We start from the raw sequence: 19805 nt of genomic DNA on the forward strand, positions 1-19805 counted from the left end.
TTGAACCCCCACTTAGAAAGAGTAATGGACATTAACTAGTGAAGCTATTGGCCTAACCAGTGTTTAGATGATGTGAGCCAGTTGGTCTGTCAGGCTCTTCCCTTACCTGCAGTGATCTCTCTGTAACCTGTGTTTGTTGTGTGCGTGTGTGTGTGTGTGTCCAACTCTCCCACTGTGTGTGTGTGTGTGTGTGTGTGTGTGTGTGTGTGTGTGTGTGTGTGTGTGTGTGTGTGAAGGCGTCAGCATGCTTTAGTGTGAACTACGGCTAGGTGAACCTGAATGAGTGTTCTAACATAAAATAAACACCAATAGTACTGTATGTCCATTTGGAGACGCCGTAGCCAGTATCCACTTCCTCAGAAAAGTCAAAATGAATAGAAGATAACTCAAGAAAAATCGTTTTTTAAATTGACGGTTTTGCCGAGGAGATCTTAGTCGCACAATTTTACATCCAGCGAAGATGTTTCGTATTTCTCAAGTATTTTATTTTGCATGAAACCGATTAGTCTCTCTCGTTGAATAACAACAAAACACTTAATTGAAAAATCCCTACTGTTGTCCAATCACTGACGAAGGGGTGTAGACCTTAATTACCGACTTCAACAACCAACCTTCGGCCTCGGCAAACTCTTTTGTGTGCACGAACAACCGAAGAAAACCAAGCCGAAGACCAAAGCTAACGAAAACGTCACAAAATGTTGTCATGATATACAGTGCCAGTCAAAAGTTTGGACACACCTACTCATTCAAGGATTTTTCTTTATTTTTTACTATTTTCTACATTGTAGAATAATAGTGAAGACATCAAAACTATGAAATTACACATATGGAATCATGTTGTAACCAAAAAAAAGTGTTACGCAAGTCAAAGTATATTTTATATTTGAGATTCTTCAAAGTAGCCACCCTTTGCACACTTTTTGCATTCTCTCAACCAGCTTCACCTGGAATGCTTTTCCAACAGTCTTGAAGAAGTTCCCACATAGGCTGAGCACTTGCTGGCTGCGGTCCAACTCATCCCAAACCATCTCAATTGGGTTGAGGTTGGGTGATTGTGGAGGCCAGGTCATCTGATGCAGCACTCCATCACTCTCCTTGGTCAAATAGCTCTTACACAGCCTGGAGGTGTGTTTTGGGTCATTGTCCTGTTGAAAAACAAATTATAATTCCACTAAGTGCAAACCAGATGGGATGGCGTATCGCTGCAGAATACTGTGGAAGCCATGCTGGTTAAGTGTGCCTTGAATTCTAAATAAATCACTGACAGTGTCACCAACAAAGCACCATTACACCTCCTCCTCCATGCTTCACGGTGGGAACCACACATGAGGAGATCATCCGTTCATCTACTCTGCATCTCACAAAGTCACAGCGGTTGGAACCAAAAATCTCACATCAGACCAAAGGACAGATTTCCACCTGTCTAATGTTCACTGCTCGTGTTTCTTGGCCCAAGCAAGTCTCTTCTTATTATTGGTGTCCTTTAGTAGTGGTTTCTTCACAGCAATTTGACCATGAAGGCCTGATTCACACAGTCTCCTCTGAACAGTTGATGTTGAGATGTGTCTGTTATTTGAACTCTGAAACATTTATGTGGGCATCAATTTCTGAGGCTTGTAACTAATGAACTTATCCTCAGCAGCAGAGGTAACTCTGGGTCTTCCTTTCCTGTGGCGGTCTTCATGAGAGCCAGTTTCATCATAGCGCTAGATGGTTTTTGCGACTCCACTTGACTGAACTTCATGTCTTAAAGTAATGATGGACTGTCGTTTCTCTTTGCTTATTTGAGCTGTTCTTGCCATAATATGGACTTGGTCTTTTACCAAATAGGGCTATCTTCTGTATACCAACCCTACCTTGTCAAAACACAACTGATTGCCTCAAACGCATTAAGAAGGAAAGAAATTCCACAAATGAACTTTTAACAGGGCACACCTGTTAATTGAAATGCATTCCAGGTGACTACATAATGAAGCTGGTTGAGAGAATGCTAAGAGTGTGCAAAGCTGTCATCATGCAAAGGCAATGGGTGGCTTCTTTGAAGAACCTAAAATCTATTTTGATTTGTTTAAGACTATTTTGGTAACTACATGATTCCATGTGTGTTATTTCATAGTTTTGATGTCTTCACCATTACTCTACAATGTAGAAAATAGTAAAAATAAAGAAAAACCCTTGAATGAGTAGGTGTGTCCAAACTTTTGACTGGTACTGTATACACAAACTGTTTCGGCTGGGAAGCACGAGGACATCTTAAGCCAGTGAGTATCCCTCACCTGCAGTGGTGAGCCCCCTGTGTCCTGATGTGATACGTATCTATAGAGATATCTATACCATCTCTGTCGTGGTGTCTACCTGCAGTGGTGAGCCCTCTGTGTCCTGATGTGATACGTATCTATAGATATCTATACCATCTCTGGCATGGTGTCTACCTGCAGTGGTGAGCCCTCTGTGGCTTGATGCTGCAGCACTTGGGACATTTATAGATGACCTCTCCAGGTTTCAGCTGCAGACTGTCCATGTAGTCTTTGGTGGCGTTGCCCTTAGGAACCGCCCCCTGATGGGAGGAGTTATAGACGTCAACGTCAGAACAGGAAGGACACAAAGCAGCTTCAGAGATTATTCAATATTCTACCTATTCTATACATGAAACAACCTAGTCTTTACCCTGAGGAGACATCAACCTATATAGTCTTTACCCTGAGGAAAGGAGACATCAACCTATATAGTCTTTACCCTGAGGAGAGGAAACATCAACCTATATAGTCTTTACCCTGAGGAGAGGAGACATCAACCTATATAGTCTTTACCCTGAGGAGAGGAGACATCAACCTATATAGTCTTTACCCTGAGGAGACATCAACCTATATAGTCTTTACCCTGAGGAGAGGAAACATCAACCTATATAGTCTTTACCCTGAGGAGAGGAGACATCAACCTATATAGTCTATACCCTGAGGAGAGGAGACATCAACCTATATAGTCTATACCCTGAGGAGAGGAGACATCAACCTATATAGTCTTTACCCTGAGGAGACATCAGCCTATATAGTCTTTACCCTGAGGAGAGGAGACATCAACCTATATAGTCTTTACCCTGAGGAGACATCAACCTATATAGTCTTTACCCTGAGGAGAGGAGACATCAACCTATATAGTCTTTACCCTGAGGAGAGGAGACATCAACCTATATAGTCTTTACCCTGAGGAGAGGAGACATCAACCTATATAGTCTTTACCCTGAGGAGAGGAGACATCAACCTATATAGTCTATACCCTGAGGAGAGGAGACATCAACCTATATAGTCTATACCCTGAGGAGAGGAGACATCAACCTATATAGTCTTTACCCTGAGGAGAGGAGACATCAACCTATATAGTCTTTACCCTGAGGAGAGGAGACATCAACCTATATAGTCTACCCTGAGGAGAGGAGACATCAACCTATATAGTCTATACCCTGAGGAGAGGAGACATCAACCTATATAGTCTTTACCCTGAGGAGACATCAACCTATATAGTCTTTACCCTGAGGAGAGGAGACATCAACCTATATAGTCTATACCCTGAGGAGAGGAGACATCAACCTATATAGTCTTTACCCTGAGGAGAGGAGACATCAACCTATATAGTCTTTACCCTGAGAAGAGGAGACATCAACCTATATAGTCTTTACCCTGAGGAGAGGAGACATCAACCTATATAGTCTTTACCCTGAGGAGAGGAGACATCAACCTATATAGTCTTTACCCTGAGGAGAGGAGACATCAACCTATATAGTCTTTACCCTGAGGAGAGGAGACATCAACCTATATAGTCTATACCCTGAGGAGAGGAGACATCAACCTATATAGTCTTTACCCTGAGGAGAGGAGACATCAACCTATATAGTCTTTACCCTGAGGAGAGGAGACATCAACCTATATAGTCTATACCCTGAGGAGAGGAGACATCAACCTATATAGTCTATACCCTGAGGAGAGGAGACATCAACCTATATAGTCTTTACCCTGAGGAGAGGAGACATCAACCTATATAGTCTTTACCCTGAGGAGAGGAGACATCAACCTATATAGTCTACCCTGAGGAGAGGAGACATCAACCTATATAGTCTATACCCTGAGGAGAGGAGACATCAACCTATATAGTCTTTACCCTGAGGAGACATCAACCTATATAGTCTTTACCCTGAGGAGACATCAACCTATATAGTCTTTACCCTGAGGAGACATCAACCTATATAGTCTTTAACCTGAGGAGAGGAGACATCAACCAATATAGTCTTTACCCTGAGGAGAGGAAACATCAACCTATATAGTCTTTACCCTGAGGAGAGGAGACATCAACCTATATAGTCTTTACCCTGAGGAGAGGAGACATCAACCTATATAGTCTTTACCCTGAGGAGAGGAGACATCAACCTATATAGTCTTTACCCTGAGGAGAGGAGACATCAACCTATATAGTCTTTACCCTGAGGAGAGGAGACATCAACCTATATAGTCTTTACCCTGAGGAGAGGAGACATCAACCTATATAGTCTTTACCCTGAGGAGAGGAGACATCAACCTATATAGTCTATACCCTGAGGAGAGGAGACATCAACCTATATAGTCTTTACCCTGAGGAGAAGAGACATCAACCTATATAGTCTTTACCCTGAGGAGACATCAACCTATATAGTCTTTACCCTGAGGAAACATCAACCTATATAGTCTTTACCCTGACGAGAGGAGACATCAACCTATATAGTCTTTACCCTGAGGAGAGGAGACAACAACCTCCTCAGTCTTTACCCTGAGGAGAGGAGACATCAACCTATATAGTCTTTACCCTGAGGAGACATCAACCTATATAGTCTTTACCCTGAGGAGAGGAAACATCAACCTATATAGTCTTTACCCTGAGGAGAGGAGACATCAACCTATATAGTCTATACCCTGAGGAGAGGAGACATCAACCTATATAGTTTTTACCCTGAGGAGACATCAACCTATATAGTCTTTACCCTGAGGAGAGGAGACATCAACCTATATAGTCTTTACCCTGAGGAGACATCAACCTATATAGTCTTTACCCTGAGGAGACATCAACCTATATGGTCTTTACCCTGAGGAGACATCAACCTATATAGTCTTTACCCTGAGGAGACATCAACCTATATAGTCTTTACCCTGAGGAGAGGAGACATCAACCTATATGGTCTTTACCCTGAGGAGAGGAGACATCAACCTATATAGTCTTTACCCTGAGGAGAGGAGACATCAACCTATATAGTCTATACCCTGAGGAGACATCAACCTATATAGTCTTTACCCTGAGGAGACATCAACCTATATAGTCTTTACCCTGAGGAGAGGAGACATCAACCTATATAGTCTTTACCCTGAGGAGACATCAACCTATATAGTCTTTACCCTGAGGAGACATCAACCTATATGGTCTTTACCCTGAGGAGAGGAGACATAAACCTATATAGGCTTTACCCTGAGGAGAGGAGACATCAACCTATATAGTCTTTACCCTGAGGAGAGGAGACATCAACCTATATAGTCTTTACCCTGAGGAGAGGAGACATCAACCTATATAGTCTATACCCTGAGGAGAGGAGACATCAACCTATATAGTCTTTACCCTGAGGAGACATCAACCTATATAGTCTTTACCCTGAGGAGACATCAACCTATATAGTCTTTACCCTGAGGAGACATCAACCTATATAGTCTTTACCCTGAGGAGACATCAACCTATATAGTCTTTACCCTGAGGAGAGGAGACATCAACCTATATAGTCTTTACCCTGAGGAGAGGAGACATCAACCTATATAGTCTTTACCCTGAGGAGAGGAGACATCAACCTATATAGTCTATACCCTGAGGAGACATCAACCTATTGTCATGACGTTGGCCTGTGGTAAGGTTTATACCTTACCAATGGTATGAACTTTGAGCTTATTCACTACAGAAGTGATACTTCCTAGCCGTTGAGTTAGCAGCGGCCGCTGTAGACGTGGGCTAGGAAAGGACGGACGACGGATCCAGTCTAACAGACGGACGAAGATACCACCACGTATCCAATTTACCACCAGAGACATTCTTCCGAGGACAGGAAGATCTGTTGGCCAACCCGGCCAGCATCTACGACCAATCTACCGAAGCGCAGCTCAGAGTAAATATTTATTGCATTTTCCTTTTCCAAATGGGCGGTAATTTAGAATGCATAAGATAATGTATTTACGATAGCATAGCTGCTGTTTCTTTGTTCCTAAATCTTCCCGCTCTTTCATTCAAGCCCAACCCCCTTTCCTTTGTGTAACCAGCCATCATGTATGACATCATTTGTATTCGGTGTATTTGTAATTCTGTGTGATTAGTTTAGGTATTTAGTAAATAAATAATTAAACCCAATTTTGTATTGCTGATTCAACTTGTTAGCCAGGGTTCGTGAAGATAACCAAGAATTTACAACTTTCATTATGAGACTGAAAATAAGATAAGGGTTAATATTGACTGCTATCGATGTAAAATATTACTAAGTATTTTAAGAGTTTATTCGGAAGATAACGGCTCTATAAACGTTCTTCCATGGTGCCCCGGCTTTCTAGTTAATTACATTTACATGATTAGCTTAATCAGGTAATATTAATTATAGAGAAATAATTTTATAGGTTAGCATGTCATATCACTTAATCCGGCATAATCAAAGACACGACATTTCGTGCCCCCTGTGAGGACTCTAAAACTAGGCCGCACGTTTGGGTAATTTCGACATTTGGAGCCCCCGTGCGAGGAATCTAAAATAGGATGACGCTTTCATTTTGATTCACCCTATATAAAATTGAAAAGCAGATTACATAATATACCAAGTTTATTATATACATTATGGGAATTGTAGACCGGAATTATTGGTGCGTGTGTGCTCTGGAGAATCGCCTCCGTGTTGTGCTCTGACGTAGTCAGTGGGTAGCATAAACTATACATTTATTTATGATGGCTGATAAAGCTATCTGAGAAATAGCACGTTTGGCCAAACGCTGGGCTATTTCTGCCTCTCGTGTTTCAGACGCGTGTTGGCTAGGTCATTATTAATTTCTCGAGCGAGGACAAAGAGCCAGCCGATTGAAATTTAGGAGAGATTAGCTTGACCAGCGATATGTATCTCTCTGTCTCTCTCGCGTTTCGATGCGAGTAGACCACGGTGCATTTCGTTGTTTGCCGCGAGTTCCGGTTAAAATATCGTCAAATATCGCCGAAAAGGGTTTGAACATAATACGTTAGAAGTAAAACCTTTCCCTTGCCAAGGGAATCCTATGTTGAGCATTTTTCAGGCATAAAGTAGCATTAGCTTGCTCGAGATGCTAAGCTAACAAAAGGGAAAACAGCCATTTTGTTATGTGCCACATTGTAAATCCTCCGCCTTGGGTACTTCCGCTTGATTTCAGCGTGTGCCAGCAGGGACCTCTGAAGAGTCACCAGTACTTTCCTTCAAGAAGAATTAGTCAGGTGACACTCCAGTCGTTACTCGTGATATCCAGACGGATATCGATGTCTTATTCAATTGAACTAATAAGTGAAATTGCCAGATTTACATTCTCAAGTGGATCTTTTAAATAATATCCAAATTGATGAGTTTTCTAAATGAGACATTGTATTCTTTTTTCCACATTAACCTAGATGAATAAACCTCTCAGGTTAATTAAAGTTTAAATCCCAAATAGCCTATACAGGTTTGATTTATCATTAAAATTGATCAATCAGTAAAATTTGGTTTTTGCAAAACCCATTCAGTAATCCAGTACACGGGAATCCCATGTGGCTTCGGCCCAAGGAAGAAGTGTACCATAGTGGGGAGTGTTCCCAACATTTGATCTACTGTTTACACTTATGATATCCAATCAATGGAGATTGTATGGATTATCATCTCATTCAATTTAATAAGTTAAATTGTTGAACATACCTTAATGTTCTTGCAATCAAATGAGACACTTTTAAACTTCCCATATTAACCTGGATGAAGCAACCTCTCAGGTTAATTCAAGTTTAATACCCAGATAGCCTACCCAGGTAGGATTAATCATTGGCATTGATTAATTAATTCAATTTGCTTTTGCAAACTCATTCACGTCCAACTTCCACATTACTGGTACAGTACTGATGGTTCGTCAACATCTATAAATAGATTAAACTTGTCTTTGCAGCTTCCAATGAATTCTAAACCCAAACATTGAAAAGAAAAAAAAAATAGGAACATTTTTCCTCAAAATTTTTCTAATAATGTGCAAGCTACCAAAGGAGGTGGTCACCACTCCTCCGCTAATTAGTGAACCTCAACCCATAAAAGGATCGATCTCTGACCTCAGCAGGGATACCAACCCTAATTATGACATTAGCGAAAACACAGCCGAAATTGCGAACGCTCTCCAAAATCAACCATCAAACACAGGCTTTGTGACGGTTCTCTCCACTTTAGCACTTATGTATCGCCATCAAAGGTTGGCATCGATCCAATACCACAGTGCACAGCTGAAGCACGTGCAAGACATAGCTAACATGAGAGCAAAGGTGGAGAGAACTGAGCAACTATTGACAAAAGCAGGAAATGAAAACATTCTGCTAGTCGAGGAACTGCGTTTGAAATCGGAAGAATTAAAAGTAATTGCAAATACTTATGACGATGAACAAGCACAAACTCTCCAACAAAATCATCGTCTGCAGGAACAACTCGATTTAGCCAAAACTAAATGCGATGTAGTCCACGCCAAACTAGATAAATCTGTCGAGTTATCTACAAACAGGAACGCGCAATTTGATAACATGCAGGCAGTTTTGTTGAACGTTACTCAAGGTAACAATGTTCTACTCCAAATTCTGCAGACCAAAGACGATCAGTTGATGAACACAATGACAAAGTTGGATGACAAATCAGCAGAACTTATTGAAGTTGCTGACCAAATGAATGATGAGAGAACTCAGGTGATGAGGATGGAAATATTGATTTCGAAGCAAGCAGAGGAAATCTCATCACTGAATCTCTCGCTCTGTACTCGAGACCTCTATCTGCAAACCATGACAGATAAGTTTGAGACGGAAAGGAGCAGAGGTGACACTCACGTGTCCAAAATCGGTACTCTAAGTGCTCAAGTGGACTCTGCAATGCAGCAGAAGACCACCCTTAGGTACCATCTGGAGGAAGTCCAGAATGGTCACGCTCTGCAGCATGACTACCCATCCAAGCAACCGGAGTCCGGTACTCAAAGGAGTGAAGACGATAGGTTTCAGACATTGCCTCCATCATGTGTCCCTCAGTCTTCTCCTCTTGGCCATTCGGCACTGAGTAATATGGAGCCTCTTGGCCAACAAAGCCAAAGCTTGGCTTCTCCTCTTGGCCTGTCGGCCCCAATTTCTCCACAGGATGAAGCCAACCCTCTCCGCCCGCTTGGCGCGGAATACCTTGACAAACTCGTCAAGAATTTCCCCACCTTTGACCCCGTTCCAGGTCAGCCAAACGATACTGAGACGTTCCTAGCTGACATAGAGGACGCGTTGGGTGGCTACCCGAACGCTACGGGTTCTGACAGGGTTTATCTGTTGAAGCGAACGTCGAATAGCCACGTGACAAGGTTCATTCGCCTACAACAGCAACACGTGCTAAATGACTACGCTAAACTTGCCACAGCTTTGAAATTAGAATTCAGTGATTCTGCGACTCGCAAACACGATAGCTCACTGGCTAACACGGTCAAACAAGCTCGGAACGAACATCCACAAGCTTTCTACCATAGACTTCGTTCAGCTTACTTTGGCCTACTCACGGAAACAGGAATGGAAGAGCTGTTACCATTCAAACAAATGTTTCTGTCGAACATGTATCCCACCTTCATTACCTACTTGGGCCCTGCAGCCCACGTTGGCTTGCCTATCTTACAACTCAGAGAGCTTACAAGCACAGCTTTTGAGGCATCAAAAGCTTGCAACATTAACCTGTTAGGGCTAGGGGGCAGTATTTACACGGCCGGATAAAAAACGTACCCGATTTAATCTGGTTACTACTCCTGCTCAGTAACTAGAATATGCATATAATTATTGGCTTTGGATAGAAAACACCCTAAAGTTTCTAAAACTGTTTGAATGGTGTCTGTGAGTATAACAGAACTCATATGGCAGGCAAAAACCTGAGAAGATTTCATGCAGGAAGTGGCCTGTCTGACAAGGAGTCGTTCTTCTTGTCTCTGTTTATTGAAGAGTGAGGATCTTAGCTGTAACGTGACACTTCCCATGGCTCCCATAGGCTCTCAGAGCCCGGGAAAAAGCTGAACGATATCAAGGCAGCCTCTGGCTGAAACACATTATCGCCTTTGCCAAGTGGCCGATCAGAGGACAAAGGAATTAGGCGCGTGTCCGAGTCGACCCCGTGCTGTATTTTCTTTCGGCTGTTTACCTAATTGCAGATTCCCGGTCGGAATATTATCGCTTTTTTACGAGAAAAATGGCATAAAAATTGATTTTAAACAGCGGTTGACATGCTTCGAATTACGGTAATGAAATATTTAGAAATCTTTTGTCACGAAATGCGCCGTGCGCATGACCCTTATTTACCATTCGGATAGTGTCTTGAACGCACGAACAAAACGCTGCTGTTGGAACATAAGCATGTCATATCACTTAATCCGGCATAGTCAAAGACACAACACTATATAGTCGTTACCCTGAGGAGAGGAGACATCAACCTATATAGTCTATACCCTGAGGAGAGGAGACATCAACCTATATAGTCTTTACCCTGAGGAGAGGAGACATCAACCTATATAGTCTTTATCCTGAGGAGACATCAACCTATATAGTCTTTACCCTGAGGAAACATCAACCTATATAGTCTTTACCCTGAGGAAACATCAACCTATATAGTCTTTACCCTGAGGAAACATCAACCTATATAGTCTTTACCCTGAGGAAACATCAACCTATATAGTCTTTACCCTGAGGAGACATCAACCTATATAGTCTTACCCTGAGGAGACATCAACCTATATAGTCTTTACCCTGAGGAAACATCAACCTATATAGTCTTTACCCTGAGGAGACATCAACCTATATAGTCTTTACCCTGAGGAAACATCAACCTATATAGTCTTTACCCTGAGGAAACATCAACCTATATAGTCTTTACCCTGAGGAAACATCAACCTATATAGTCTTTACCCTGAGGAGACATCAACCTATATAGTCTTTACCCTGAGGAGACATCAACCTATATAGTCTTTACCCTGAGGAAACATCAACCTATATAGTCTTTACCCTGAGGAGACATCAACCTATATAGTCTTTACCCTGAGGAGACATCAACCTATATAGTCTTTACCCTGAGGAGACATCAACCTATATAGTCTTTACCCTGAGGAGACATCAACCTATATAGTCTTTACCCTGAGGAAACATCAACCTATATAGTCTTTACCCTGAGGAAACATCAACCTATATAGTCTTTACCCTGAGGAGACATCAACCTATATAGTCTTTACCCTGAGGAGACATCAACCTATATAGTCTTTACCCTGAGGAGACATCAACCTATAGTCTTTACCCTGAGGAAACATCAACCTATATAGTCTTTACCCTGAGGAAACATCAACCTATATAGTCTTTACCCTGAGGAGACATCAACCTATATAGTCTTTACCCTGAGGAGACATCAACCTATATAGTCTTTACCCTGAGGAGACATCAACCTAGTCTTTAGACTGACTGACTGACAAGTGCTGTAGGGACAGACAGACTGACTGACTAGTGCTGTAGGGACAGACAGACAGACTGACTAGTGCTGTAGGGACAGACTGACTGGTGCTGTAGGGACAGACTGACTAGTGCTGTAGTGACAGACAGACAGACAGACTGACTAGTGCTGTAGGGACAGACAGACTGACTGACTAGTGCTGTAGTGACAGAAAGACAGACTGACTAGTGCTGTAGGGACAGACTGACTGACTAGTGCTGTAGGGACAGAGTGACTGACTAGTGCTGTAGGGACAGACAGACTGACTGACTAGTGCTGTAGGGACAGACAGACTGACTAGTGCTGTAGGGACAGACAGACTGACTAGTGCTGTAGGGACAGACTGACAGACAGACTGACTAGTGCTGTAGGGACAGACAGACTGACTAGTGCTGTAGGGACAGACTGACAGACAGACTGACAAGTGCTGTAGGGACAGACAGACTGACAGACTGCTGTAGGGACAGACAGACTGACTGACTAGTGCTGTAGGGACAGACAGACTGACTAGTGCTGTAGGGACAGACAGACGTACTAGTGCTGTAGGGACAGACAGACAGACAGACTGACTAGTGCTGTAGGGACAGACTGACTGACACACTGACAAGTGCTGTAGGGACGGACAGACTGACTAGTGCTGTAGTGACAGACAGGCTGACTGACTCAACCTACCAGGAGACAGTCTCCTTCTCCCAAGGAGAGTCCCCCCCTGTCCTCCCTCCTCACCCTACCAGGAGACAGTCTCCTTCTCCCAGGGAGAGTCCCCCCCTGTCCTCCCTCCTCACCCTACCAGGAGACAGTCTCCTTCTCCCAGGGAGAGTCCCCCCTGTCCTCCCTCCTCACCCTACCAGGAGACAGTCTCCTTCTCCCAGAGAGCAGGGAGAGTCCTCCCCCTGTCCTCACAGAGACAGACTTCTCATCGTTCTGAGGTGCGATGCCAGGGCTATGACAGCCAGGAAGTTGACGACCGGTCCATTGACCAGAGCCTCCCACCACCTTGTCTCTCTCTCTCCTTCTTTCCTTCCTTCCTTCCCCCGTCTTGTCTCTCTTTCCTCCCCCCTGTCTTGTCTCGCCATCCTTCCCCCCTGTCTTGTCATCCTTCCCCACCGTCTTGTCTCTCCCTCCTCCCCCGTCTTGTCTCTCCCTCCTCCCCCGTCTTGTCTCTCCCTCCTCCCCCGTCTTGTCTCTCCCTCCTCCCCCCGCCTTGTCTCTCCTTCCTCCCCCCGTCTTGTCTCTCCTTCCTCCCCCCGTCTTGTCTCTCCTTCCTCCCCCCGTCTTGTCTCTCCTTCCTCCCCCTCCGTCTTGTCTCTCCTTCCTCCCCCTCCGTCTTGTCTCTCCTTCCTCCCCCTCCGTCTTGTCTCTCCTTCCTCCCCCTCCGTCTTGTCTCTCCTTCCTCCCCCTCCGTCTTGTCTCTCCTTCCTCCCCCTCCGTCTTGTCTCTCCTTCCTCCCCCTCCGTCTTGTCTCTCCTTCCTCCCCCTCCATCTTGTCTCTCCTTCCTCCCCCTCCGTCTTATCTCTCCTTCCTCCCTTTCCATCTGCTCCCTCCCCACCCCCCTCCAACTTCTCACCGGGTCTGACAGCATGGCACGTAGATGCGAGGCCAGCGCCATGACGGCCAGGAAGTTAAACAACGCTCCGTTGATCACGGAATACCACAAGCTCTTGTTTGGCAGCAGCATCACCAGATTGACCACAAAGTCAGCGTAGAGGACCAACAACCAGGTCACCACACCACAGACTATACCACAGCCGTCCTGGATGAACCACAGGCTGTCCTGGTCAGCCGGGGGAAAAAGAGGACCAGCTCGTCCGCCAGCCTCGGGGTTATCGTCAGCTGACAGCAGGGGTCGGTGCTGCTCTGTGTCACGCTGCCGTTGGCCTGAAGACTGCATCCTGCCCTGGAAGGAAGGGGGAGGAGGGAGATGGAGAGAAAAGGCATCAGAAATAGTCATTTACCAAAAGTCTATTTCATGGCTCCTCAAAATTGTATTCTACCCTTGGGTGTTCTGTCAAGTCCATTAACTACAGGACCACAGCCCATTAACTACAGGACCACAGCCCATTAACTACAGGACCACAGCACATTAACTACAGGACCGCAGTCCATTAACTACAGGACCGCAGTCCATTAACTACAGGACCGCAGTCCATTAACTACAGGACCGCAGTCCATTAACTACAGGACCGCAGTCCATTAACTACAGGACCGCAGTCCATTAACTACAGGACCGCAGCCCATTAACTACAGGACCGCAGCACAATAACTACAGGACCGCAGTCCATTAACTACACGACCGCAGTCCATTAACTACACGACCGCAGTCCATTAACTACACGACCGCAGTCCATTAACTACAGTCCATTAACTACAGGACCGCAGTCCATTAACTACACGACCGCAGTCCATTAACTACACGACCGCAGTCCATTAACTACAGGACCACAGTCCATTAACTACAGTCCATTAACTACAGGACCACAGTCCATTAACTACAGGACCACAGTCCATTAACTACAGTCCATTAACTACAGGACCACAGCCCATTAACTACAGGACCACAGTCCATTAACTACAGGACCACAGTCCATTAACTACAGCCAATTAACTACAGGACCACAGTCCATTAACTACAGGACCACAGTCCATTAACTACAGCCCATTAACTACAGGACCACATTCCATTAACTACAGGACCACAGTCCATTAACTACAGGACCACAGTCCATTAACTACAGGACCACAGTCCATTAACTACAGGACCGCAGTCCATTAACTACAGGACCACAGCCCATTAACTACAGTACATTAACTACAGGACCACAGTCCATTAACTACAGGACCACAGCCCATTAACTACAGTCCATTAACTACAGGACCACAGTCCATTAACTACAGGACCACAGTCCATTAACTACAGGACCACAGCCCATTAACTACAGTCCATTAACTACAGGACCATAGTCCATTAACTACAGGACCACAGTCCACTAACTACAGGACCACAGTCCATTAACTACAGTCCATTAACTACAGGACCACAGTCCATTAACTACAGGACCGCAGCCCATTAACTACAGGACCGCAGTCCATTAATTACAGGACCACAGTCCATTAACTACAGGACCACAGTCCATTAACTACAGTCCATTAACTACAGGACCACAGCCCATTAACTACAGGACCGCAGTCCATTAACTACAGGACCACAGTCCATTAACTACAGTCCATTAACTGGGTCTCTCACACCTGTAAAGTAACAGCCAGCCAGGAGACCCAGCTTCTTAGTCACCACTAACTGGGTCTCTCACACCCGTAAAGCAACAGCCAGCCAGGAGACCAGGCCTCTTAGTCACCACTAACTGGGTCTCTCACACCCGTAAAGCAACAGCCAGCCAGGTGACCCAGCTTCTTAGTCACCGCTAATTGGGTCTCTCACACCCGTAAAGCAACAGCCAGCCAGGTGACCCAGCTTCTTAGTCACCACTAGCTGGGTCTCTCACGCCCGTAAAGCAACAGCCAGCCAGGTGACCCAGCTTCTTAGTCACCACTAACTGGGTCTCTCACACCCGTAAAGCAACATTAGTGATCAGAGTGAGACATTCTCCCTAACAGAGATAATCCCACTCCACTACATACTATTCTGAAAAGGCAATAACACACTACTGTAAAGCTCATGTTGATAATATGAATCTGTAAAGCAGATAGAATAGAACCAAGTATCAGACCTGGTACCTGGTAACCATCACTACAACACAGGAATAGAACCAAGAATCAACCTGGTACCCATCACTACAACACAGGAATAGAACCAAGAATCAACCTGACACCTGGTACCCATCACTACAACACAGGAATAGAACCAAGAATCACCTGGTACCCATCACTACAACACAGGAATAGAACCAAGAATCAACCTGGTACCCATCACTACAACACAGGAATAGAACCAAGAATCAACCTGACACCTGGTAACCATCACTACAACACATGAATAGAACCAAGAATCAACCTGGTACCCATCACTACAACACAGGAATAGAACCAAGAATCAACCTGACACCTGGTACCCATCACTACAACACAGGAATAGAACCAAGAATCACCTGGTACCCATCACTACCACACAGGAATAGAAGCAAGAATCACCTGGTACCCATCTCTACAACACAGGAATAGAACCAAGAATCAACCTGGTACCCATCACTACAACACAGGAATAGAACCAAGAATCAACCTGACACCTGGTACCCATCACTACAACACAGGAATAGAACCAAGAACCAACCTGGTACCCATCACTACAACACAGGAATAGAACTAAGAACCAACCTGGTACCCATCACTACAACACAGGAATAGAACCAAGAATCAACCTGGTACCCATCACTACAACACAGGAATAGAACCAAGAATCAACCTCGTACCCATCACTACAACACATCGATAGAACCAAGAATCACCTGGTACCCATCACTACCACACAGGAATAGAACCAAGAATCAACCTGGTACATGGTACCCATCACTACAATACAGGAATAGAACCAAGAATCAACCTGTACCCATCACTACAACACAGGAATAGAACCAACCTGACACCTGGTACCCATCACTACAACACAGGAATAGAACCAAGAATCACCCTGGTACCTTGTACCCATCACTACAACACAGGAATAGAACCAAGAATCAACCTGGAACCCATCACTATAACACAGGAATAGAACCAAGAATCAACCTGGTACCTGGTACCCATCACTATAACACAGGAATAGAACCAAGAATCAACCTGGTACCCATCACTACAACACAGGAATAGAACCAAGAATCACCTGGTACCCATCACTACAACACAGGAATAGAACCAATAATCACCTGGTACCAGGTACCCATCACTACAACACAGGAATATAACCAAGAATCAACCTGACACCTGGTACCCATCACTACAACACAGGAATAGAACCAATAATCAACCTGGTACCCATCACTACCACACAGGAATTGAACCAAGAATCAACCTGGTACCCATCACTACCACACAGGAATAGAACCAAGATTCACACCTGGTACCCATCACTACAACACAGGAATAGAACCAAGAATCAACCTGGTACCCATCACTACAACACAGGAATAGAACCAAGAATCAACCTGGTACCCATCACTACAACACAGGAATAGAACCAAGAATCAACCTGGTACCCATCACTACAACACAGGAATAGAACCAAGAATCAAACTGGTACCTGGTACCATCACTACAACACAGGAATAGAACCAAGGATCACACCTGGTACCTGGTACCCATCACTACAACACAGGAATAGAACCAATAACCAACCTGGTACCCATCACTACAACACAGGAATAGAACCAAGAATCAACCTCGTACCCATCACTACCACACAGGAATAGAACCAAGAATCACCTGGTACCCATCACTACAACACAGGAATAGAACCAAGAATCAACCTGGTACCCATCACTACAATACAGGAATAGAACAAAGAATCAACCTGTACCCATCACTACAACACAGGAATAGAACCAACCTGACACCTGGTACCCATCACTACAACACAGGAATATAACCAAGAATCAACCTGACACCTGGTACCCATCACTACAACACAGGAATAGAACCAATAATGACCCTGGTACCCATCACTACCACACAGGAATTGAACCAAGAATCAACCTGGTACCCATCACTACCACACAGGAATAGAACCAAGATTCACACCTGGTACCCATCACTACAACACAGGAATAGAACCAAGAATCAACCTGGTACCCATCACTACAACACAGGAATAGAACCAAGAATCAACCTGGTACCCATCACTACAACACAGGAATAGAACCAAGAATCAACCTGGTACCCATCACTACAACACAGGAATAGAACCAAGAATCAAACTGGTACCTGGTACCATCACTACAACACAGGAATAGAACCAAGGATCACACCTGGTACCTGGTACCCATCACTACAACACAGGAATAGAACCAATAACCAACCTGGTACCCATCACTACAACACAGGAATAGAACCAAGAATCAACCTCGTACCCATCACTACCACACAGGAATAGAACCAAGAATCACCTGGTACCCATCACTACAACACAGGAATAGAACCAAGAATCAACCTGGTACCCATCACTACAATACAGGAATAGAACAAAGAATCAACCTGTACCCATCACTACAACACAGGAATAGAACCAACCTGACACCTGGTACCCATCACTACAACACAAGAATAGAACCAGAATCACCCTGGTACCTGGTACCCATCACTACAACACAGGAATAGAACCAAGAATCAACCTGGAACCTGGTACCCATCACTATAACACATGAAAAGAACCAAGAATCAACCTGGTACCCATCACCACAACACAGGAATAGAACCAAGAATCAACCTGGTACCCATCACTACAACACAGGAATAGAACCAAGAATCACCTGGTACCCATCACTACAACACAGGAATAGAACCAAGAATCACCTGGTACCCATCACTACAACACAGGAATAGAACCAAGAATCAACCTCGTACCCATCACTACAACACATCGATAGAACCAAGAATCACCTGGTACCCATCACTACCACACAGGAATAGAACCAAGAATCAACCTGGTACATGGTACCCATCACTACAATACAGGAATAGAACCAAGAATCAACCTGTACCCATCACTACAACACAGGAATAGAACCAACCTGACACCTGGTACCCATCACTACAACACAGGAATAGAACCAAGAACCAACCTGGTACCCATCACTACAACACAGGAATAGAACCAAGAATCAACCTGGTACCCATCACTACAACACAGGAATAGAACCAAGAATCACCTGGTACCCATCACTACCACACAGGAATAGAACCAAGAATCACCTGGTACCCATCACTACAACACAGGAATAGAACCAAGAATCAACCTGGTACTCATCACTACAATACAGGAATAGAACAAAGAATCAACCTGTACCAATCACTACAACACAGGAATAGAACCAACCTGACACCTGGTACCCATCACTACAACACAGGAATAGAACCAGAATCACCCTGGTACCTGGTACCCATCACTACAACACAGGAATAGAACCAAGAATCAACCTGGTACCCATCACTACAACACAGGAATAGAACCAAGAATCAACCTGGAACCTGGTACCCATCACTATAACACAGGAAAAGAACCAGGAATCAACCTGGTACCCATCACCACAACACAGGAATAGAACCAAGAATCAACCTGGTACCCATCACTACAACACAGGAATAGAACCAAGAATCACCTGGTATCCATCACTACAACACAGGAATAGAACCAAGAATCAACCTCGTACCCATCACTACAACACATCGATAGAACCAAGAATCACCTGGTACCCATCACTACCACACAGGAATAGAACCAAGAATCAACCTGGTACATGGTACCCATCACTACAATACAGGAATAGAACCAAGAATCAACCTGTACCCATCACTACAACACAGGAATAGAACCAAGAATCAACCTGGAACCTGGTACCCATCACTATAACACAGGAATAGAACCAAGAATCAACCTGGTACCTGGTACCCATCACTATAACACAGGAATAGAACCAAGAATCAACCTGGTACCCATCACTACAACACAGGAATAGAACCAAGAATCACCTGGTACCCATCACTACAACACAGGAATAGAACCAATAATCACCTGGTACCAGGTACCCATCACTACAACACAGGAATATAACCAAGAATCAACCTGACACCTGGTATCCATCACTACAACACAGGAATAGAACCAATAATCAACCTGGTACCCATCACTACCACACAGGAATTGAACCAAGAATCAACCTGGTACCCATCACTACCACACAGGAATAGAACCAAGATTCACACCTGGTACCCATCACTACAACACAGGAATAGAACCAAGAATCAACCTGGTACCCATCACTACAACACAGGAATAGAACCAAGAATCAACCTGGTACCCATCACTACAAC

General features: G+C 44.3%; 1 protein-coding gene across 1 annotated transcript in view; it reads right to left on the bottom strand.

Moving 5' to 3' along the window:
* Positions 1-19805, bottom strand: part of LOC115203676 (palmitoyltransferase ZDHHC7) — a 48653-nt gene that overhangs the window by 22334 nt on the left and 6514 nt on the right. The window contains exons 2-3 of the mRNA XM_029768602.1: positions 13339-13668; positions 2433-2557 (exon numbers count right to left, since the gene is read on the bottom strand). Of these exons, the coding sequence (XP_029624462.1) occupies positions 2433-2557; positions 13339-13662 (449 nt within the window). The 5' untranslated portion in view covers positions 13663-13668. The remainder of the gene's footprint in view (positions 1-2432; positions 2558-13338; positions 13669-19805) is intronic.

The sequence above is a fragment of the Salmo trutta genome, chromosome 12 (assembly GCF_901001165.1).
Source record: "Salmo trutta chromosome 12, fSalTru1.1, whole genome shotgun sequence".
In the NCBI taxonomy this organism is placed as follows: domain Eukaryota; kingdom Metazoa; phylum Chordata; class Actinopteri; order Salmoniformes; family Salmonidae; genus Salmo; species Salmo trutta.